We start from the raw sequence: 20,682 nt of genomic DNA, 5'->3' as shown, positions 1-20,682 counted from the left end.
CCCTTGCAAACCAATAGAAACCCTAAAAAGTAAGGAAAATTAATAGTTACATGTCTCAAGGGTTCTCTGCTATAGCTTAGACAGCCTGCTACAATCATAAACTTTTTTTTTAAGTCTCGAGACTTACCCGAAACATTCAAAAGGCAGTTACATTCTCTTCCATAATATATATGTATTTGTGATAATAGAAAAAATTGGAGTTGCTTTCCAAATACTGAATAACATTGATTCTTCAAGGAGATGCACCATAGTTATCCTGGCTCATGATTGATGTCCTTCAAGGATGTGTGGAATATGAAAAGGACAGGAGTACTTTTTCCCATTATATGAACTTCTCACCTCCATAACAATTCAGGTGTCATGACAAGCAGTAGAGATGGTTGTCTGGAGAAGCAGGAAGAGCAAACCTCCAAATGCAGTGTTTATCTCCCATTGAGAGATCATCTGGTCCCTTAAGGGCCCCCTGTAAGCTCCAGCAGATCAGCTGTTGAAAGCCCCCAACTGAATCAAGACTGCCTGACTTCTTGGCATCAGGAAGCATTGTTCAGAATCATGACTGCCCTCCACAACCCCAGCATCATGGACAGGTTTCCACACAAAAGTGGGGAAGAGAAAACCTTAAAGCTCTGCTCTTTTAAACATTTAAGGTCAAAAGGAATAATGGCTCTATCTGTACATAAGAAAGTATAGGTTGTTAAAGGACCATAATTTTACTTCTCATGTAGACAAAGAAAAAGCAAAATGCTGGCTGAGACATGCTAACTTGTCCTTGAAGTTGAATAAAAAAGCTCAGCCCAATTTCATCTGGCCATTCTTCATTTTAAGTTCAGCCTAATAATTAATACTATAACTATCAACAAGAACATATTGCTACTCTCTTTACAAATAAATGTGTATTTTGAATATTTATTTAATAAACTCTTATGGAGCACCTCCTACATGCAAGGTTGTTTATTAGGTGCAGTGACTGGTGAATTTGGGTGTGTTAGACATTCCTGTTGCATGAATCCTACTGTCTTAACCTTTGAGTTGTTTATCTAAATTCAGGCTGTGATTGCTCATTCCCTAAACTGTTTCCTAAGCTAACTAAAAAATATAGTTAAATAAATAAAAATAAACAAATTAAAAGACTAAACTAGATAAGACTCATTTAACACAAAGGAGGGTGATAATAGAGGGATAGAGGAACAAAAAACATACATTAAAACATATAGAAAACAAATAGTAAAATGGAAGATATGAATATTATCAGAAATTACATTAAGTGCAAATATATTAAACACTTCAATTAAAAGGTAGAGATTAGCAGAATGGATTTTTCAAAATCCCCACAAAACATGATCCAACTATTTGCTGTCTGCAAGAGACATACTTTAGATCTGAAAGTATGAATAGATTGAAACTTAAAAAGGTGGAAGAAGATAGACCATGCAAACAGTAACCAAAAGAAACCTGGAGTAGGTATACTAATACCAGGCAAAATAGACTTTAAAATAAAAATTGTTACTTGAGACAAGAAAAGACATTTTACAATAATAATGTCTTTTATTGTAATGTGCACCTACCAGCAGAGCCCCAAAGTACATGAAGCATAAAGTGACAGAACTAAAGGGAGAATAGGTAATTCAATGATAAGAATTGGAAGTGTCAATACCCCACTTTCAATAATTGTAGAACAACTGGACAGATTATAATGAAGGAAATAAGAGAGTTGAACAACACTATAAACCAGCCTGACCTAGCAGACACCTACAGAACCCTCCACCCAGCAAGTGCACTTGGAACATTTTCCAGGATAAACAATATGTTAAGCCATCAAACAAGTCTCAGTAAACTTTAAGTGATTTGAATCATACAGAATGTGTTCTTCAGCCACAAAGAAATGAAACTAAAAATCAAAAAGAAGGAAATTTAGGGAGTTCACAAATACATGAAAACTAAACACACTCCTAAATTACCAGTGGGTCAAAGAAGGAATCACGACAGAAATTTTAAAATATTTTGAAATAAATGAAAGCAAAACAGAAGATGTTAAAACTTTTCAGATGTAGTAAAAGTAGTGTTGATAAGAAATTGATGACTGCAAGTGCTTATATTTAAAATGGAGAAAAATCTTAAATTAATGATTTAAATTTCTACATTAAAAACTTGAAAAAGGAGAGTCAAATAAATCCAAAACAAGCACAAGGAAGGAAAGAATAAAGATTAGACTAGAAATTAATAAAATAGCAAAACCACAGAGAAAATGAATTAAACTGAAAGTTGGTTCTTTGAAAAGATCAACAGATTGACACACTTCAGTTAAACTGACCAAGAAAAAAAATGGAAAGAATTCTTAAATTACTAAAATCAGGATTTAAAGAGGGGCATTAATATCAACCTTACAGAAATAAAAAGGATTATTAGGGAACGTTATGAACAATTGTATGCCAACAAATTAGTTTATCTAGGTGAAATGGTCGTGTTCCTAGAAAGACACAAACTATCAAAACTAATTTAAAAGAAATAGAAAATATGAATAAACCTGAAATAGAACTGCCACCACTACCACCCACCCCCTGCCCTGACACACACAAGCAACCCAGGGACAGATGGCTTCACTGGAGAATTCTACTGAATGTTTAATGAAGAATTAACACCAATTCTCTACAAAATATCTTCTCCCCCCTCAAAAGAAAAAGGTGTGAACACTTTCCAACTCTTACCAAAACCAGATAAAAACGTAACAAGAAACTGAAGACCAGTAACTTCTACAAATGTAAACACAAAAATTTTTGAAAATACTAGCAAACCAAATCAAGCCAGCAATGTATAAAAAGGATTATACACAATGACCAAGTAGAATTTATCCAAGGAATGAAAGTGTGGTTCAACACAGGAAAAGCAATGTTATACAACATATTAATAGAATAAAGGCCCAAAACCACATGATCCTCTCAATAAACATAGAAAAAGCATTCACCAAAATTAAATACCCTTTCATGATTTAAAAAAGTAAACAAAAAACAACCACCTCAACAAATTAGGAATAGAAAGGAATTACCTCAATATGGTAAGGAGTATCTGTGAAAAACCCTCATTTAACATTGTACTTAACAGTGAAAGACATGTTGCTTCTCACTGAGGTCAGGAACAAGACAAGGATGTCTGCTGTAGCCACTTCCATTCGACATTGTCCAAAAATAAAATTTATATGTTTATGGTCAGTTTATTTTTAGCAAGGGTGTTCAGACAATATCAATGAGAGAAAAGATAGTTTTCTCAACAAATGTTGCTGGAATATTGGATATCCACATGCAAAAGAATGAATTTGGGCCTCTGCCTCTCACAATATACAAATTAATATAAAATGGATCAAAGACCTAAATACAATAACTAAAACTATAGAACTGTTAAAAGATAATGTAGGTTTGATATGCATGATGTTGGATTAGGCAAAGATATCTTAAATATGACACCTAAGTACAAACAATTATGAATAAATAATAAATAAGACTTCATGAAAATTTAAAAAATTTTGTGCTATAAGAACACTGTCAAGAAAGTGACATGACAGCCTACAGAATGGGAGAATGTATTTGCAAATCATGTATCTGAAGAGGGACTTGTATCTAATATTTCTCATATAAAGACCACTTACAACTCAATTGTAAATCGTAGACAAAACAATAAAGCGAGAACTCAATTAAAAAATGGACAAATTCGAGCAGATATTTCTGTAAAGAAGATATACAAATGGCCAATAACACATGAAAAGACTCAACATCATTAATCATCAGGGAGATACAAATCAAAACCACAATGAGATACCACTCCACACCAAATTAGATGGCTATAACTTAAAAGATGAAAAATAACAACTGTTGGTGAGATTATAGATATCAGAACCCTTATATGCTGAAGATGGAAATATAAAATATTACATCCACTTTGGGATACACTCTGACAGACCTTCAAATAAGTAATCGTTGAGTTATCACATAACCCAGCAATTTCATTCCTAAATGCAAGAAAAATAAAAACATATCCACACAAAAACTTATACATGAATGTTTATAGCAGCACTATTCATAGTAGCCAAAAGGTGGAAATAATCTAAATGTCTATCGACTGATGAATAAATAATCAAAAGGTAGTACACTGATGCAATGGGATGTTATTAAGCCAATAAAAAAAGATGAGATAAGAATGAAGAATGTACAACATGGTACAATGGATGAACCTTGAAAATACTATGACAAGTGAAAGAAGCCAATCACAAAGGCCATATTATTATATAATTCCATTTATAGGAAATGTCCAGAAAAGAAAATCTATTTAGATAGGAAGTAGATTAGCGGTTAGGGCTGGGGAGTGGGGGATCGAGGGTGATCGCTAAAGGGGATGGGGTTTCTTTTTGAGGTGATGAAAATGTTCTAAAATTGACCATGGTAATGGTTGCACATATATGTAAATATATCAAAAGTATTGATATATACCATTTAAGTGAGCAAATTGTATGGCACATGAAATTATATTTCAATGAAGCTGTTTAAAAAAAAATTCCAGAAGTCTAATATTGAATAATAAACTCTGCCATTTCTTGGGTGATTTTTAAAAATATCCAATCTTTTCTCCTTCAATATCCCAAACTAGCATTGCATGTCAATAGCTGTGTCTAAATAGGTTAAGATGTTTTGGGGTTTTCCATTGTGAATAATAGGATTTAAGAATCTCCCAGGAACCTACTCACAAGTGAACTTGGACTAGTTAATACTCCAGGTGCTCTGTGGAGGTTAAGTCTCTCATTTTATCATATGGACATTACCACTCGCCCAAACTCCCATGCCACTTTGTTATTTTAGATGTTTATTATTGTTTTCTTTCAAAGGGAAGGAAAACCTGACTGTGGAAAGCATGTTTATATTCATCCTAAAACTAATCACAAATTGATAAGAGAAATAGTCTTGTCGAAATTGCATGTGTCCAAAAGCATTCTAGCACTTCACACCACAAACAATAATTTTGAAAACTGGATAACTGTCTGGTGTCGTCAATAAATGCCTAATGATAAAGAGTGAAATACATGTATATTATATTATATATCCTCAGCTCCACACATTAATACTGACTTCACCAGGAACACTGTCTTGAGCCCTTTGGCCCAAGAAATCTCTGTAAAGGTAATATTGTGAATTCTGGATTTTGTTTTCTATTCTTTTATCATTAGGTATCCTCTGTCCTTAATGCTATATAATTTTGGCTAGTATGCCTCGAAAGATTGGAACAACTATACTTTTGCTGTTTCTATTTACTCTTCAACTACATGACAGAGTATTTTAAGTGGTTGGATAACCATTGTAAAATTGATTTAAAAAATGGTGATTTAAAAAAAATTACCCATGTGCAGGGTTTTCCCTCAAATTTTTACATAGATAATTTTATAAGTTTTAACCATAGCACAGACATTTTGTCTTCAAAATATTTCACTTAACATGTCATACTAATTCAATCATTCTAACTCTTAGTCTTTATAATTTTAACAGACCAAGTGCATTGATGGAGGGCACAGTCTTGGTAGAGACTGTCCTAATTCAGAATCCCTGTTAGAATGAATGTGACAGTATTTAAGTCCAGATGGTATTCAGCCAGTTCCCTTAGTTATATGTGCCTTTGAACAAATGTGATTTAACTCTGGTTCTTTCTATTTCACTGATTAAATGACTGCTTTGTGCAAATTTGTGAGCTTCTTCCTTACTTCCTTTAGCCTTTTGTGCCTTTTAGACACTTTTGATCTGTTATTTTGGAACCCTCCTCCCCGCAAGAAAACCTTTTCTTACAAGTCAATATCTAACCAGTAGGCTGGTTTGACTTCATTCTCAGCAGGACTCCAATTCCTTGCAGAGTGCCAGCCGTCCCTTTTGAAACCACTTTGGATCATTAGCATGAAATAGAATAGATGGTCCTGAGAAAGGCTTTTAGAATTGAAAACTTGCTGCATTGAGCCTTTGCTGTCATGGCTCTTCCCACACTTGCGACAGCCTCTCACCACATGATAGTCAGATCTGTGGCAGCCAGAAGTATTGCTAGGGCCCCAATGCAATCAGCATGCTCTGACACACCTACATCACCAATATCGGAGCTGGGTGAGTAAGGGTACTCGTATTTATGCTTAATGTGTTTGCTGGTGATCCAGAGGCTATACGATCTATTACAGGCATACTTCATTTTATTGCACTTTGCTTTATTGTACTTAAAGATGTTTCATTTTTTGTTTGTTTGTTTACAAATTGAAAGCAAGACCCTTCTCCAGTAAAAAGATTACAAATCACTTTATTGTGATACTTGCTTTATTTCGGTGGTCTGGAACTGAACCCACAGTATCTCCAAGGTTGGCCTGTATTTATTTTAAACTAAAGCATCACCCCAAGATCATGAGGCCTTGCATTGAGAGAGGTAGACCCACATTCAGAGTAAAGAGTCCCTAAAAGTCACCTATTTCAGACCTGTCTTTTATACCTGAGGAAAATAACCTAAAGCCTATAAACGAAAAGTGACTGGCCAACAGTTCCTACTACCAACTGGCTAGTAGGTAGTAGGAACTGTTAACCAACCACTGGGATAGACCATCATCTCTTAGGCTTTTTTTTTTTTTTTTTGGTTAAGTCCAAGGTTCTATAATTGATATAATGCCAAATTACAGTTTTTAGTACTGACCATCTCCCCAGTTGCTAACTGTTACCCTTCATTCACTGGGTCCTCTCCGCACCCTCTCCTTGTCCTCCGATTTCCAGAGGCTGTGTCATCGGGCCCACCTTCCACTTTAATGTTCCCGCTCTGCACTTTGGTGATGTTTCCTTTGGTGAGTATTTTTCTGCTTTAAATATAAAACAGAGAAGAACTACTTTGCTCAACATGGGAGGAGGAAGGTTTACAAAGAATCTTACTATTTTTTTATGGGTAATACTAAGAGGATCTACAATAATTCTTCTACAATGTGGCAGTGGCATTTTGGTGCCATTTCCCAGTTTTCTGTATGTAAGTTGTAATTGTGTCCTGGGCACTGACAGTTGTCAGGCTGCGTGTGTTCCCCTCTTCCAGCAGTGGAACAACAATAAACCTTATGCTTCATTCCACTATCTAAACATTATGAACATTCTATTTATGTGAAGATTCTGATTTGCCAGTCTGGCTACAAGCAACCTTTTCACAGAGATGCTCTCAAGTTCAAAGTGAACTCAGTTGTAGTTTGGGTCAGGTGTCTTATCACTCCAGATTGAAGATTTTTCTGTATTTTTGCGTTATCTTCTCACTCGGTTAGTTCTCTAAGTTATTTTCTTCCATCTAAGCTTCCCCAGTAATAAAAATTGTAACAACAGTAGCAGCACAAATTCTCATTTATTGGTTCTTCTATATATTCCTATCACTGCTTAGTGGGTTACATGCAGCACTACATTTAAACCTTTTAGCAATCCTATGGGGAAGTGCTATTTAAGACCCCCATTTTAGATTTGGAAGAATTGAACACTGAACAGTTAAATAACTCCCTAAAGTGACACAGCAGTGGCAGGATTAGCATTTTAATTGAGGTGTATTTAAATCACTACTGTTGGAACAAGTGATATTGTCCCTAAAGAGGCAAAAAATTTCAACCTCTAAGCTTCTTAGCGGTTGAAAAACAATTTAAATATGACAATGGTTTGTGGTCCCGAGAGTTCAACCCTACCCAACAGAATCTGATTCCTTAATATTTAATTTCTCCCTAAGGGTCTAATTTAAATCATATTAAATATAATTGATTTGATTTGATTCAAAATTAATTTATCACAGTGGTTCTTTTTAGAGGCGATAATTTTTAAAAGGTTGAAAACCCCTAGTTTAAATCCATACTCCACAATCCTTTCCATTTTGCTCTTTTGCCTCCCATTTTGACTTTTAGTTCTTTTGCTTCTACTTGGGGGAAAAATAGTTCTTTAGAAAAAGCTGATAAATAATGCGTTTATCAGCTGCTTTAACATTCGAGGGTTATGACAGTTTTATTTATTCAGAACATATTTATTTATACAGTGCCCCCCATCTACATTATATGGGTAAGGTACATTCTATAGGAAAATCTATATAAATGAAGTTGAATATATGTTTGTTACTATAGAATATGAAAATGGCTGGAGAGAGTTTTACAAATTTGTAGGTTCTGTTTGAGTGATAGACTCTTTTGAAGGAAAATAAAAGTGACCTTCAACTTGAAAATCATCTGGTGGTCAACTAAGAAAGGCATACTCTCTCAAGGGTGACTGTGACAGATGCACAATAGGAAGTGAATTAGTATACCCAGACCTATGCAGTCATTCTCCAAATAGTTCAGACTGAGTCCACAGCAAGGGCTGGGCAACTGATGCATGACAACAGCATATCCTTCCGTAGGCATTTAGATACAAAGTCCGGCACAAGGACATTTGGGAAATGTGCCCTATATCATATTGCTCTGGAGTGAAAAAAAACAAAGTGCAAATAAGCACCTCGAATCAATTACTTCAAGAAATTTCATACTGATTCATGATCCAGAATCTGTTCTTTTGCTCAGCTCTGCGATGGTAATGTAAAATGCTGTATTAATGATAAGCCAATAGCTGTTTGTCATACTTGGTCCAACAAGAAGTTTTGATAACTAGCTTTGGTGAAAATTAGAAACATCTTATTTTTGTTTCTTGTATAATGTTTTATTGAGCCGTTTGATGATACAGCAACTAGGCAAGAGGCTGGAACACAATATATAACCATGACCCAAGGTTTCCCAAGTCTGAGATCTGAAAACTCATTCCTTCTAAATCCACCTTCAAAACCCAAGTTGTATTTCTTTTTAGTTTGGATATAAATTCCTTTATTTTCTGTAGTGTGGCAGGAAATGTTAACAAAAACATACCTTTTTTTCTTGCCAACAGGAAATCTAGGTTATTTGGTTTCAAAACCACTTGGGTCAATTAATTTAAGCTACTTTTGTTATGCTTCTAGATTTTTCACTGTAATAACCAAAATTAGAGATAATTTTGTGATACCCTTTCAAAATTGTTTTATGATATTTTCAAATCCCAAAGTTGGAACCAGAGTCCTCAACACAAAGTCTCATTTTCCAGGTAGTTTGACTTCCCCTCACAAAGAAACACAGTCTGTTGGACAGTTATTTATTGGAAACTTTTAATTGTTACCTGTATGTGCAACTAGGGCTTTGATGAGGTAGATAAAAGTAAGCATGTCATTGGCTTGGGAATGAAAGATCAATAGGGTGCATATAGTTCCAGATGCAAAAGAGAAATTGACTGTTACAGGAGTAAGCCAGGAATTGGAGGAATTTTTTTCTTTTAGTTATTTCAGGATGACAGGGATATTCTGTGGAGTTAAATAAGGTTTGCTTTTGAGCTTGGGAATACATGAAACTAACTAAGGTCGATAATATTGTCCCTATATTGATATTAATGCCCATTCCTGAAGAGGTGTCTGTGATAGGTTAGTGTTAGAGATGAAAATCTAGATTTGGTATAAGGGTCTATTAGGATTGAAGTTGTTAGGTTATTATAATTGCCATAAAGTTGGTTGGTATCTAAAATATTTGAAGTATGGCTATAAAGATTTTTGATGATAGGATTAGAAGTTGCATGACATATCTAATAATTAGGCTGACTGAAGCTACAATAGCATGAGAGTCAGATTGTAGAATTTGGGTGGCAGTTGTCCCTGAAGGAACATTGAGGCTTTGATAAACTGGATTGAGCAAAGGATGAAATGGACTGTGTAACCATTGATATGCCAGGTGATGGAACAAAGGGACAGGGAAGTATCTGTAAAGTCACTATTTTTCAGGAGGCACAAGAATGTGTTGGATTGAGAATAAGGAGTTTTGAAGGCTCCAAGCACTCAGTCTACTTGACAATTGGATCATTTTGACTGAGAAGCTGTAGGGTTTGAGGGCAGAGTTGCTGGGATATATATAAGCATTAAAAAAAAAAAAAAGGCATGATAGTTGTCTCTTCCATGGCCTAGGTATGAACTGTCACTATTTTACTCAATTATTTAAATTGACTTTAGGAGGGTGTAAAATAGAGAATTAAGGACAAAGCTTAATTGTAATGATCATAAAAAGATCTTAGAAAGATTGGCAGAAGAGATCATAGTAGGCACGAGCAAAACCCAGACCCAAGCAACTTATCATTAATAAGAGAGACATAACAAGAGATATAATTATATAACTTTAAAATAGTAAATAGAGATTAATATGGCCAAGTGATAAAGAAGGAAAGTAATGAGAATCAGTAATGTCAGACACCTAACAAAATCTTGTTTGACAAGTTTTGGGCAAAACCCTCATGTAAAAATTGGTTGTTCTGAGGAGCCTGGAATAGCAATCTCTTTCTGTAGGTCATTCATTTCTGGAAGTTTTATTAGTAAACTTTCCCTCAAGATCTCCAGTAAGAATGTTTTCTGCAGGTCTTCAGCCAATAATAATACAGTTTCTTTGGGCTTTTTTTTTTTTTTTTTTAACCAAAGGTCCACCATATAGTTAACCGCAGGGTCAGTGAAGCCTCTAAAGACTGAATGCATTATTGGTATATTTTTTTCTGAGTACTCATTGTTGAGGTTGAAAAAAGGGAGAGCTCCTGAGACTGAGTTTTTAGGGAAGACTTCTAGAACTTACAGATTAATTGGTTCTTGACAATATTTAGTTATGCCTGCATGAAGCAAGCTTGATTCGGACTGGTAAAAGACTTGTAATTACATGGATTTTCTAGTTTTTGTTTTCTAAAGTGAATAGTCTGTGAGTTCCAGGGGAAGTTAACTGGGTCTGATGGACATTAGAACTAAAGATAAAACTCTTCACCAAAGAACTCCAAGAGCCTCAGAGAGCTTAGCCAGTTTCAGATTGATAATACTGTTTTTATGTTCTACATTTCCCAGGGATTGTGGATTATTAAATTTTTGATCAAATGGTTAACACTGTAAGTTTCTTTACAATTCTTCTGGGTAAGGCTGCTATTCCCCAGGGAGGAAAGTTATAGTGTACAACTTTTTAGTCACATTTATGGCAGCAGCTTTTCTGTACAAGGAGGCTCAAATCCATCTAAAGAGTTTGCAGACAATTTCAAGAACATATTCTTAAATATATCATTTGGGCACAGCCCATTTTTATTTGAAAGGTTTTCTGGAGTATGATTTAGACTGCACAGATTTTCTGGAATATGATATCTATCTACAGAGGAGAAATTTTCCCATCAACTCTTGCTCAGAGATGATATTATCTTTTCTATAATGGGACCTATGATTTTCGTCAAAGGCCAGCTTGGACTTTGGGGCATATCACAGTTGGTGTGTCAAAGACTATAGAAGTGGACAGAGGATCCTGATTTGGGAAATGTTTGTTTTTCTAAGTCTGAGATTGAGTTTTTTATGTCCAAACTGGCTTGTGCAAATCTGTTTATTGAAATCCCATTTTCTGATTTATTTCTATAGACAATTATAAAAGTAATACTTGTTTCACACGATGATCTGCCAACACATTTCTCTTTGCTTTATGGAGATTTTTATTTTACTTGAAAAATTAGGAGTCCATTGTCTAAAATATCCCATGTGTCCCCCAAAGTTTATGAATTGGAATTTAACTTTTGGTCCTAGGTATTACTGAAACAATTTAACACTCTCCTTAGCTTAGTCCCATGCTTAGTTCCATTCTTTACTAGAATGATCATGTTCTAAATAATGTACCATCTTTTGTCAGAATTAAAACTTTTCCTTTGCAGCCTTATGATCTTTCCTCCTAGTTTCTTTAAATCTTCTTAGGGGCTTTCTGGGTCAGGTGAAAATATGTGTATTAAGTGAGAATCAAATCTCTTGAGAATATTGTCCTTTAAATCAAATTTAAGTACTGGGAGAGGAAGGAATGTGCCTCTGTGAATCTTTGAGGCATTCTGGACAAGCATGTTGTTAATTATTCCAGGAAATGTTGAGTTTTTATAAACTAGTTTTTATATGCATTTTTTCTCACCTCACAGATGCTAAGGAAGGGAGAATAGAGTACTTGGAGTATACTACAATATAAAGTATACTACAGTATAAAATACTTGCATTCAGATGAGACTACAGACAGAATAGTATTAGGATTTGGTGCTATAAGAAATCTAGGAATAACATTCATATTAATGTGCCTTTAGTCTTCAACAGCATCCCTTTCCTTTAGGCTTCTTGACAAGCAACATTACAGGTAATAATACAGTAATTATTCTACCTAGGAGGTTATAATTGGCTTTATTCTAAGAAAAACAAAAAGCTTCAGGGAAGTAGTCTGAGCAATGGTTTGGAAGAACCCATCTGAGTCTTTATAGGACCCGCCTCCATAATATGTACGCCTACACTAGAAGAGTGTTTATCCCATAAATGGTCAGGTGAAATCAGGGTAAGGAATCTACAGTTTTAAGAGTCAATATTGGGAAAGTTCAGAAAAGTCAAAAATAGCAATTACATGATTGTGGAACTGACTTTCTAGCAGTTCCTGTGCAATTTCCAAGAATAATATTTTAAGTGCACTTAATCAGATCATTCTTTTTCCATTAAAGCGTTCTTCCAAGTAGACTGGCAGGCATGATACTACATGAACGTGTTTCCTCTATAGTCCTATTGTGTAGACAAAGGCTCGGACGTGGGGAGAGAAGTAGATCAGTTCAAAATACCCTCTGCAGTACTGCAGTAATTACTCCAAGACCAGTTGTATAATCTTGCAGTAGGGTTCAAAGTAGAGAGAGTAGTGTTTGCATCCAGTAGAAATATGCATATTTGTTCTCTTATGGCTATAGGTAATTCTTCTGAAAGTGGTAGCGGATACAATGGCCACTTAGGGAATCCAAAATCAGAGCTCAGTTTATTGCTTACCAGGCAATGAGAACCCACATCTCTTGGGAAAGCAACATGAGTCTCACTGAACTGAATATAGGAGGGCTAGATATCACAGGAAAAAGCAGCTTTATCTAAGGGAGGGAAAAGCCAGCTTGTTAGTCTCTGGCTCAGAAAGGGATCGCAAAGCTTCTCTCGGCAGAGCTATTACTCGGTTTTATGTCATCGACCCTGAGGGCATGAGCCTCAGACAGGTCCAGAATGACTTATATAACGTCTGGGCAGGCTCTGGGTCACACAGCGGGCAAAACCACACAGGTTTCTCCTTTCACACATAGGCAAATATAAAGAACAAACATTATTCTATTTGGGGGAAAATGTTGTATTTCTGCAAAAATTAAATGCAAAATATACTTCTAGAAGACTGTGCAGCAAACTGATAATAGAAGCTGCCTCTTAGGAGGGACCTGGATGATGATTTTATGTCTATTGTTGCTACATAGTAAATGCATAATAAGTATTCACTGAATTAATGAATGAGTAAATGAATGAAATGTATTTATTGATTTACAATTGAAAACAACATCAGAAAGAGTTAGAATTAAGCAAGTAGTGCTGAATTGCCTAGACAATTTATTTAAGAGGTTTAGCAGTGCTAGGGGAGATTGATGTGAAAGGGAGGCTATTGTGGGGTTTTTATTTCTTGCCTCATATTTTGTTTTTCAGGGTTTCCTCATACCTTGATATGTTCCCTCAATAATACTTCCTTGGTCCCCATGACCTTCAAACTGCGTATCCCTGGGGATGGTGTTGGCCATGAAAGTGTTTCAAATTGTGAGCAATATTCAGACAACAAAAGACCTTGGAACAAGGATGAAATACCCATAACGAAACCAAAAGAATTCACCATCACCCCAAACTGTGGCACCATTCGCTCCCAAGGATTTGCTGCTATCAAGGTAAAGCGCACAGCCTTCCAGTACACAAGGCCAAGCAGCTGAACTCTCAAATAGCTGTTAGGACCACACCTAGGGTATGCTGTATATGCCTAGTATCTGTGGGAAGGAGTGCCTCCAATTCACATGGGAAAGTGGGCCTATAAGGAAATCAACCACTGTGACAAAAAGAACCAGGTATACATATATTGGACAAAAGAGCTGATACCATTCCAGTGTATTCCCATCAGTCTCAATGTGTTGCCTTCCCCAGAAGAGTGGGTTGTAGTGATTTCTAGTGAAACCACTGCTCTATATGGATAGTACACCTTTCAGTACAGATATAAACTGATTTTAGGACTCACTGATCATTAGGTCCTCCTTTCTTTAAGGCTCAGATTGTTTATACCAATAAATGTCCACATTTATGCCACAGATGACATCCAGTTTATTCATACTTTTAATCTGGATCTGGGCTTCATAGTGAATGTGGATATGATGTTATTTAGGTCCATAGCATGATGCTTTGGTTATGGCTTTGCAGTGCCATCAGCAGAACTATTTCATGGCTAACTGAGGAAGGTTTTACTGTCTTTACTCCCTTACTTTTTCTTCTCCTGTTAGATTTAGCAATATTGAAGGTTGCTAAAGTGAAATGATTTAATCTTTTCTGGGAAAGAAAAAAAAAGATAAGACTTACTAACTAAGGTTGTTAATTTTCTCTTTAGTCATCATCTGTGAATATTTAATTCAGCTATGGTTTTATTCCCCCCAAATTGTTTTTAATGCTTCATAATATCTCACCATGAATCCACTCATCCTAAATCTTTTCTGGAAGTTTTTAGCTCTTTCAAAGGCTTCTCCACAGGTCCAATGAGGTTTGAGATCATATATTGTTATCACTTCCAGGTTGCTATCTCAGTCTATTTTGTCTGCTCTTATAAAATACCTGAAATTGGGTGGCTTATAAAGAACAGAAATCTATTTCTTGCAATCTGGAGGCAGGAAGTTGAGATCAGGGGGCCAGCATAATTGGGTTCTCGTGAAGGTATCCTTCCAGTTTGCAGACTACTGACTTCCCCTTATATTCTCACATGGTGGAAGGGGCCAGGGAGCTCTGTTAGCCCTGTTTTATAAGGGTACTAATACTGTTCATGAGGGCTGCACCCTCATGATACAATCATCTCCCAATGACCCCACCTCCTAATGCCATCACATTGGGGGCTAGGATTCAACATAGAAATTTGTGGGGGATACAACCATAAAAAAACATATCATATCGGTTGCCAACTGTGAATTTCCCAGGGAGAAGTGCTGCTGCATTGAACTTATTTATTTTTTTATTAATTAACACTCAGCCTACATGTTAGCTATCTTTCCCTTTTTTTTTTTTTTTGCGCCTTTCCCACATAGAAAGATGAGAAGATATGGGTCTATCTAGCAGCCTTTGCCAGAACCACTTGTTCTTATTCCTTCTAACCATAGCTCACAGACATAAACGAGGGTTAGAGTCACTCTAGGAATCCACACCCTAGGGCAGCTGCTTCTTTCCAAATCTGACATGTTTTCTTTCCAAATCCAAGACCCCATCTTCATTTTATTTTTCCTTTGTATTTGGAAAAGCTTTCTCCAAGCTTTAATTTTCCCTCATGATCTGTACACCAACCACGTCTCTGTAGACTCAAATTTGCATCCAGAAATTCCCTTTGTAACCAAAAAATTTAATTAGTACCTGATACATAATTTATAGCTAGAAAAGCCTTAACCTGTGCCAGAAGCTGTTTTCTAGACTTTCAAGTATCTCTTCCAGTACAAGGCATTGTAAAGCAATTAAAAGTTGCAACAAGGCTTCAAAAGCCTGAAAGTAATGTTTCACAACAGTAAATAAAAATACAGAGTTGAAATATACTGGCCAGATATTGTCCTTGGATAGAACTTTCTTTGAAGTTTCCTATTTTCTTCTCTAATACTGAATATGGGGGCAGGGGACTAGATTTTGATTTTAAAAAAAGACTAGTTGACTTCTTATGCCATTCTCTGCAATTGACATGGTTATGTCATTTATTTTGCTATAAGAGAAATTTAGCTGTAGTGTTTTATTGGTGTATTGAATTTTCATAATTTATATAGCCCAGAGGGAATATTGCTCATCCTTCAAGGCCATTTTGCTCCTTATGTAGGCATACAGCTTCTTTGATAACAATGTCCTCAGAAATGAGCACACCTATTGTATTAAAGCCATTTGGCTTCTAACCTGGCCAAACTCAGCATGCCCTTTGAAAAAACTTTGAAAAAACTCAGCATGCCCTGACCCTGATATGTAACTTGTTCAACTAAAAATGTAAAATGCCATATCCCATAATAAAGTACTCAGAAGCCACACTCATCAGTATCGTTGTCCTCTGGCTCCTTTCTCCCCTCTGCAGAGGGAGAGCTGGGCTTATAGAAGAGCAGCTTTCACCTTTTTCTTTCCAGGTGACCTTATGCTCCAACACTGTGCAGAAATATGAGCTGGCCCTGGTGGTGGACGTGGAGGGCATTGGGGAAGAAGTGCTGGCGCTCCTAATTACAGCAAGGTATCACACTCACCTGCTTCTCTCTTCCCAGTCTCCCCTGAGCTGCCAGTGTGGGTAGCCTCTTGTCCTGCTTTCCCAGGAAGGGAGACTGATTCTGATTGAAATAACAAAGCTTTAAAACAGCAAACGCACCTTTGGTGGAGATAAGAGAAGGGATGTGTGTGTTTTGTGGTATGAAGAATAATAGTGCTCTCTATTTTTGACTTTCTGACTTTGAAGGTATAGAACTAAAAAGGTTTTAGCAGAAAGATGTGAACAGTAGCTATTTTTTATTTTTATCTTCAAATACAGTACTGCAGAGTTATTCAGCAGAAAGAGTGGTATTCACAATTCTGCAGTGTAAGATCCGTTTAGCGAGACAGTCCTGTTCCAGGCTGCAAGTGGGCCCTCCATGAGGCCATCTCTAACAATGTAAACTCCTCGGAACCATCACCAGCTTCTCTTTCTTTTAAAGAGACAGCAATGGGCTCTGGGGTGAGGGTAAGAATCTGGCTTTTTTGGATGACTGTGTTTCCTTGACCAAGTTAACAGTCTTTCCAAGGGTGGTGTGTCACCTACTGATGATGACAGTGATCCTAATCATGGACCACATGATTGTCAAAGCAAACAAGTCTCCAGATTTAGAACTTCAGAGTATATATATGCCATCTAAAGGAAATAGAGAAAACTTCTAATTAATATATCAATTCCTAGAATTTAGGTCTGTAGTGAATCTTAGGAACATGCATCTTAAAGAAGGTACAGATATGCTAGTTGGTGGGGCCATTATAACATGCACTACTACATGAGCCTTGGGCTTGGATGAAGTCAGAGAGCATCTCTAAGAGAGCTTCAAGGTCAAGCCTTTGTCATGATCTACTTACTTAGTATTCCTTCCAAAGACCTAATTTTTTTGTTTGTTTAAAAAATACACAGTCTTTCATCTGGTTCTCTCTACATCCAAGTTTGCCTTTTTGTCCCTTCTTGCATTTTTCTATGTGGATTTATTCTAATAATTTCCAGCCTCTTCTCCCTGCAGCTATCCTAATTTTTTTTTTAAAGAAAGGTCCTAAGAGGCTATTAGTTTCCTACCACATCTGCTCTGTGACCCAAGTCAAGTACTATGTACCCTCTCAGCCACAGTGTTTCAGGTAGTAAAGTATTAGTTTTAGGAAAGTCACTGGGTCAACTGACAACTTCCATTTTAGCTAAAAGTGAACACCTATTCCATGCAAAATCTTAAGCTTTGGGATTAACAAGACTCTCTCTCCTGTCATTACTTTAGTGTAATCTGTAGGAACTGCTCAAAGACGCTCAACAGAAGAATTGCTTTTACAACTTGCTCCCTGAAGCGACTTTCCCAGAGAGGCGGCACTAACAGCTTGCTCTGCTTCCACCACACAGTAACCATCTCTTACTGAGCCTTTCTATGCCACTGGCCCTCCATTCACATTACCCCCTGTATTTCCCACAACACCCTAAGAAGAGTTAACGATGCAAATGCCATCCCCTAGAATTACCTTCATTTTACTTGTAAGCAAATTGGGTCTCTAAGGTAGGAAAACAGTTTGTCCAAGGTTGTACTTCATAAAGTCAGTATTGAACCTGGCTCAATCTAATTCAAATTCCAGTGCTCCTCACCAGTGCATTATATTGTGACCGTGCAGCAGGGCAGGTCAGACGTTGAGATTCACAGACAAAAAATAAAACCCAAGTCACCTAATGAGAGACCTACTGCACACGCAGGGCTTCAGTTCTTCCTTCTTCAGCACACAACTCTCCCTGCCTCCCCCCCACCCGCCGCGTCCTACTGTCACAGTGCCAGTTCTGAGTGGAGCAGCTGCCTGCGCCTACTGATGCAAGCAAGACAGCTGTTCTGCATAGGAATTAGAATTATTACCATTATTTATATGGTGTGAGATATCACTCAGGGGACTCTGGTCCAAAGTGTCACAGCTAGTTAGGACCACATGCTGGCGGCCTTGCGCGTTTGTCAGGGAAACTGATCCACTACCGTAAGTAACTTGTCCTGTGGGGGCCTGTTGCCAAGGGAAGGCCAAATGTGAACAACAGTGTAAATGTTAGTCATTACCCATGGAAGACAGCTCTTTGAGTCCTGCTTTTAGCCATTTTTGATTAAAAAATGGTGGCTTGGGGCTAAGGGAGAAAGGGATGGCAGGAGAGAAGATTTGAAAATGATTAATGTAGTTATTAAAGAAAAATACTATGTGACAGTAACAAATGTGTTTAACTTGGGACTCTTCATTTCCATATGTAAACAAGCTTTCTATCCTTTTAAATTCTTCAATGGGTTCCTTCCTTTGAGCAGGTGTATTGTTCCTACCCTCCGCCTGGTTAATACAGAGGTAGACTTTGGGCGCTGCTTCCTGAAGTATCCATGTGAGAAAACCATCCAGCTTGTCAATCATGATGACCTCCCAGGATGCTATGAGGTTCTGCCTCAGGTGAGGTACTTTATCCTTTTTCAGTGTAGACTTTTCTTCAGTTGGATTTCCTCAATAAGAAAGAGAAACCCTTCTTAAGAGCTATATCCCTCAAGACATGGCTTTATGTAATTCTGGTTCTTAACCCTGGGATAGTCTGGGAGTTGGGTTGTAAAGCCACAGCTGGATTGCCATCTGCATGAGTGAGCAGCTGCAGGTGGAAATGGTTGCTAATTTCCCTGGAAAATTGCCTTTACTAAAGGAAAAAAAGGTCAGTTAAGCCAACATGCAAAAGTTACACCTGCAAATAATTGCCTTTGAATTAACCATGCATGGGAAGTGAGGCACAGCTGGGAGTCTTCACTTATGTCCATGGCTGTGACTTGGACAGCTTCATGAACAGAGTAATGCAATACTCACAAATGGTCTAGAAGGCCACAGATAATACGGAAATGAAAAAGGAGAAATTGCTTCTTAATGTTTTATGAGAAAGTTCTGCCCACATGCCACTACACCTAGCTAGGTGGAAGACTAAGCAGTCCAACACACATGGACTAAAGATCTTAAAAGCTCTGTACAGCCTGGAGTAATGGAAGGTTCCTAATGAGATATCATTTACCAAGAACACATTTGAGTTTAAGCGCAGTTCTGTAAGTACAGTACTCTGATAAAAATTCATGCAAACAAAAATCAAATGGAGGTTTTATTTGGCCACAAGTTCAAAATGAGTTAAAAGGCCAATGTGGGGACCACAGAACCAATGCAGGGTTAGGTTACATCAGAGAAACATAGTGTTCAGCCAAAGATAGGAGATGGCTGCTGATCAGCACAGTGTCAGAAATTTGTCTTCAGATCTTGACATTGCATTTTTGTAATAGAGACTTGGAAAAAAATGAATCATGATCAGAGTAACCAGAATGGCAAACTATGTCATCTGAAAATTCAAGTCATATGAGGAGCAAATGTAGTGTTTAATCTGAAAGAGACAAGACTTAACCAGGCCAAAGTAGCTATCCTTCAGTTAGTTGGAGGGCTGTTATGTAAAAGAGGGAATTACAGATATTGTGGGCTTCTCTGAGACAGAGCCAGAAGCCAAGGGTGAGAGGTGACAGAAGACAACTTTTCTGATTTTCAGGTGTTTAACAGCACAACAGGCTATCCCTGCACAGTGCACCCTCATCTTGAGAACTCAGAGCAGATCCCGCATCTGGGGTGATGGGGAAGCTATTTCTACACAGCTGGGCTAAGAAAAGGGTGAGGCACTTGCCTCAATCACGTAATTTAAGAGAGAGCCAAAAAAACTCAGTGGTCAAGATAAGTAACATTTTCATGCTGCATTTTAAGAAATCAAAATCAATGAAAAAAATCCACGATGAACAAAGTATCAAAACTTTATTTAAAGACAGAATCAGTTTTACTGACTTTCCTTTTGCCTCACGTTCCACTAAGGCAGGATGGTGCACTGCTGCAGAGGGCCGCAGAGTGAGATTAGGTCTCATTAGACCCAACCAGGCGCAGAAAGACCGTGGGGGTGCTCCAGACCACACACTCCAGAGCGTGGGGTGAAGCCAGTATGCTCTCTCCTTCTCTTGAGGAACTGAGGTTCTCAAGAGTGTTTCCCAGAATTACCTCAATTTATTTGGCCATGGGATTTTTAAAGTTTTATTTGCAGTTGTTGTCATTGCATGAAAGCTAGTGATAGGCTAGAGAACAGCGTTCTGGGCAACGTTCATTGATAGACACTGGATGGCATTCATTCATTCATTTGCCCACCTATTTCCCCATTTAAAAAACATGTAATGAGCATTTGTTTTGGACCATAAAGTGGACATGTATGGAGAAGAGGCCCAGGTTGCGCCCTCATGCTTCCAGCCCATGGTGACCATGGACACA

General features: G+C 37.2%; 1 protein-coding gene across 1 annotated transcript in view; it reads left to right on the top strand.

Moving 5' to 3' along the window:
- The window catches only part of HYDIN (HYDIN axonemal central pair apparatus protein), a 347,593-nt gene that overhangs the window by 149,066 nt on the left and 177,845 nt on the right, over positions 1–20,682 (top strand). The window contains exons 13-16 of the mRNA XM_054579213.1: positions 6,774–6,841; positions 13,582–13,814; positions 16,266–16,366; positions 18,675–18,810. Coding sequence (XP_054435188.1) covers positions 6,774–6,841; positions 13,582–13,814; positions 16,266–16,366; positions 18,675–18,810 — 538 coding nt within the window. The remainder of the gene's footprint in view (positions 1–6,773; positions 6,842–13,581; positions 13,815–16,265; positions 16,367–18,674; positions 18,811–20,682) is intronic.

Source organism: Pteronotus mesoamericanus, unplaced genomic scaffold (genome assembly GCF_021234165.1).
Source record: "Pteronotus mesoamericanus isolate MK-2021 breed Mesoamerican mustached bat unplaced genomic scaffold, CSHL_Meso_final contig_52, whole genome shotgun sequence".
Taxonomy (NCBI): domain Eukaryota; kingdom Metazoa; phylum Chordata; class Mammalia; order Chiroptera; family Mormoopidae; genus Pteronotus; species Pteronotus mesoamericanus.
The sequence above is the reverse complement of the archived record's forward strand: the minus strand, read 5'-3'. Positions and strand labels throughout refer to the sequence as shown.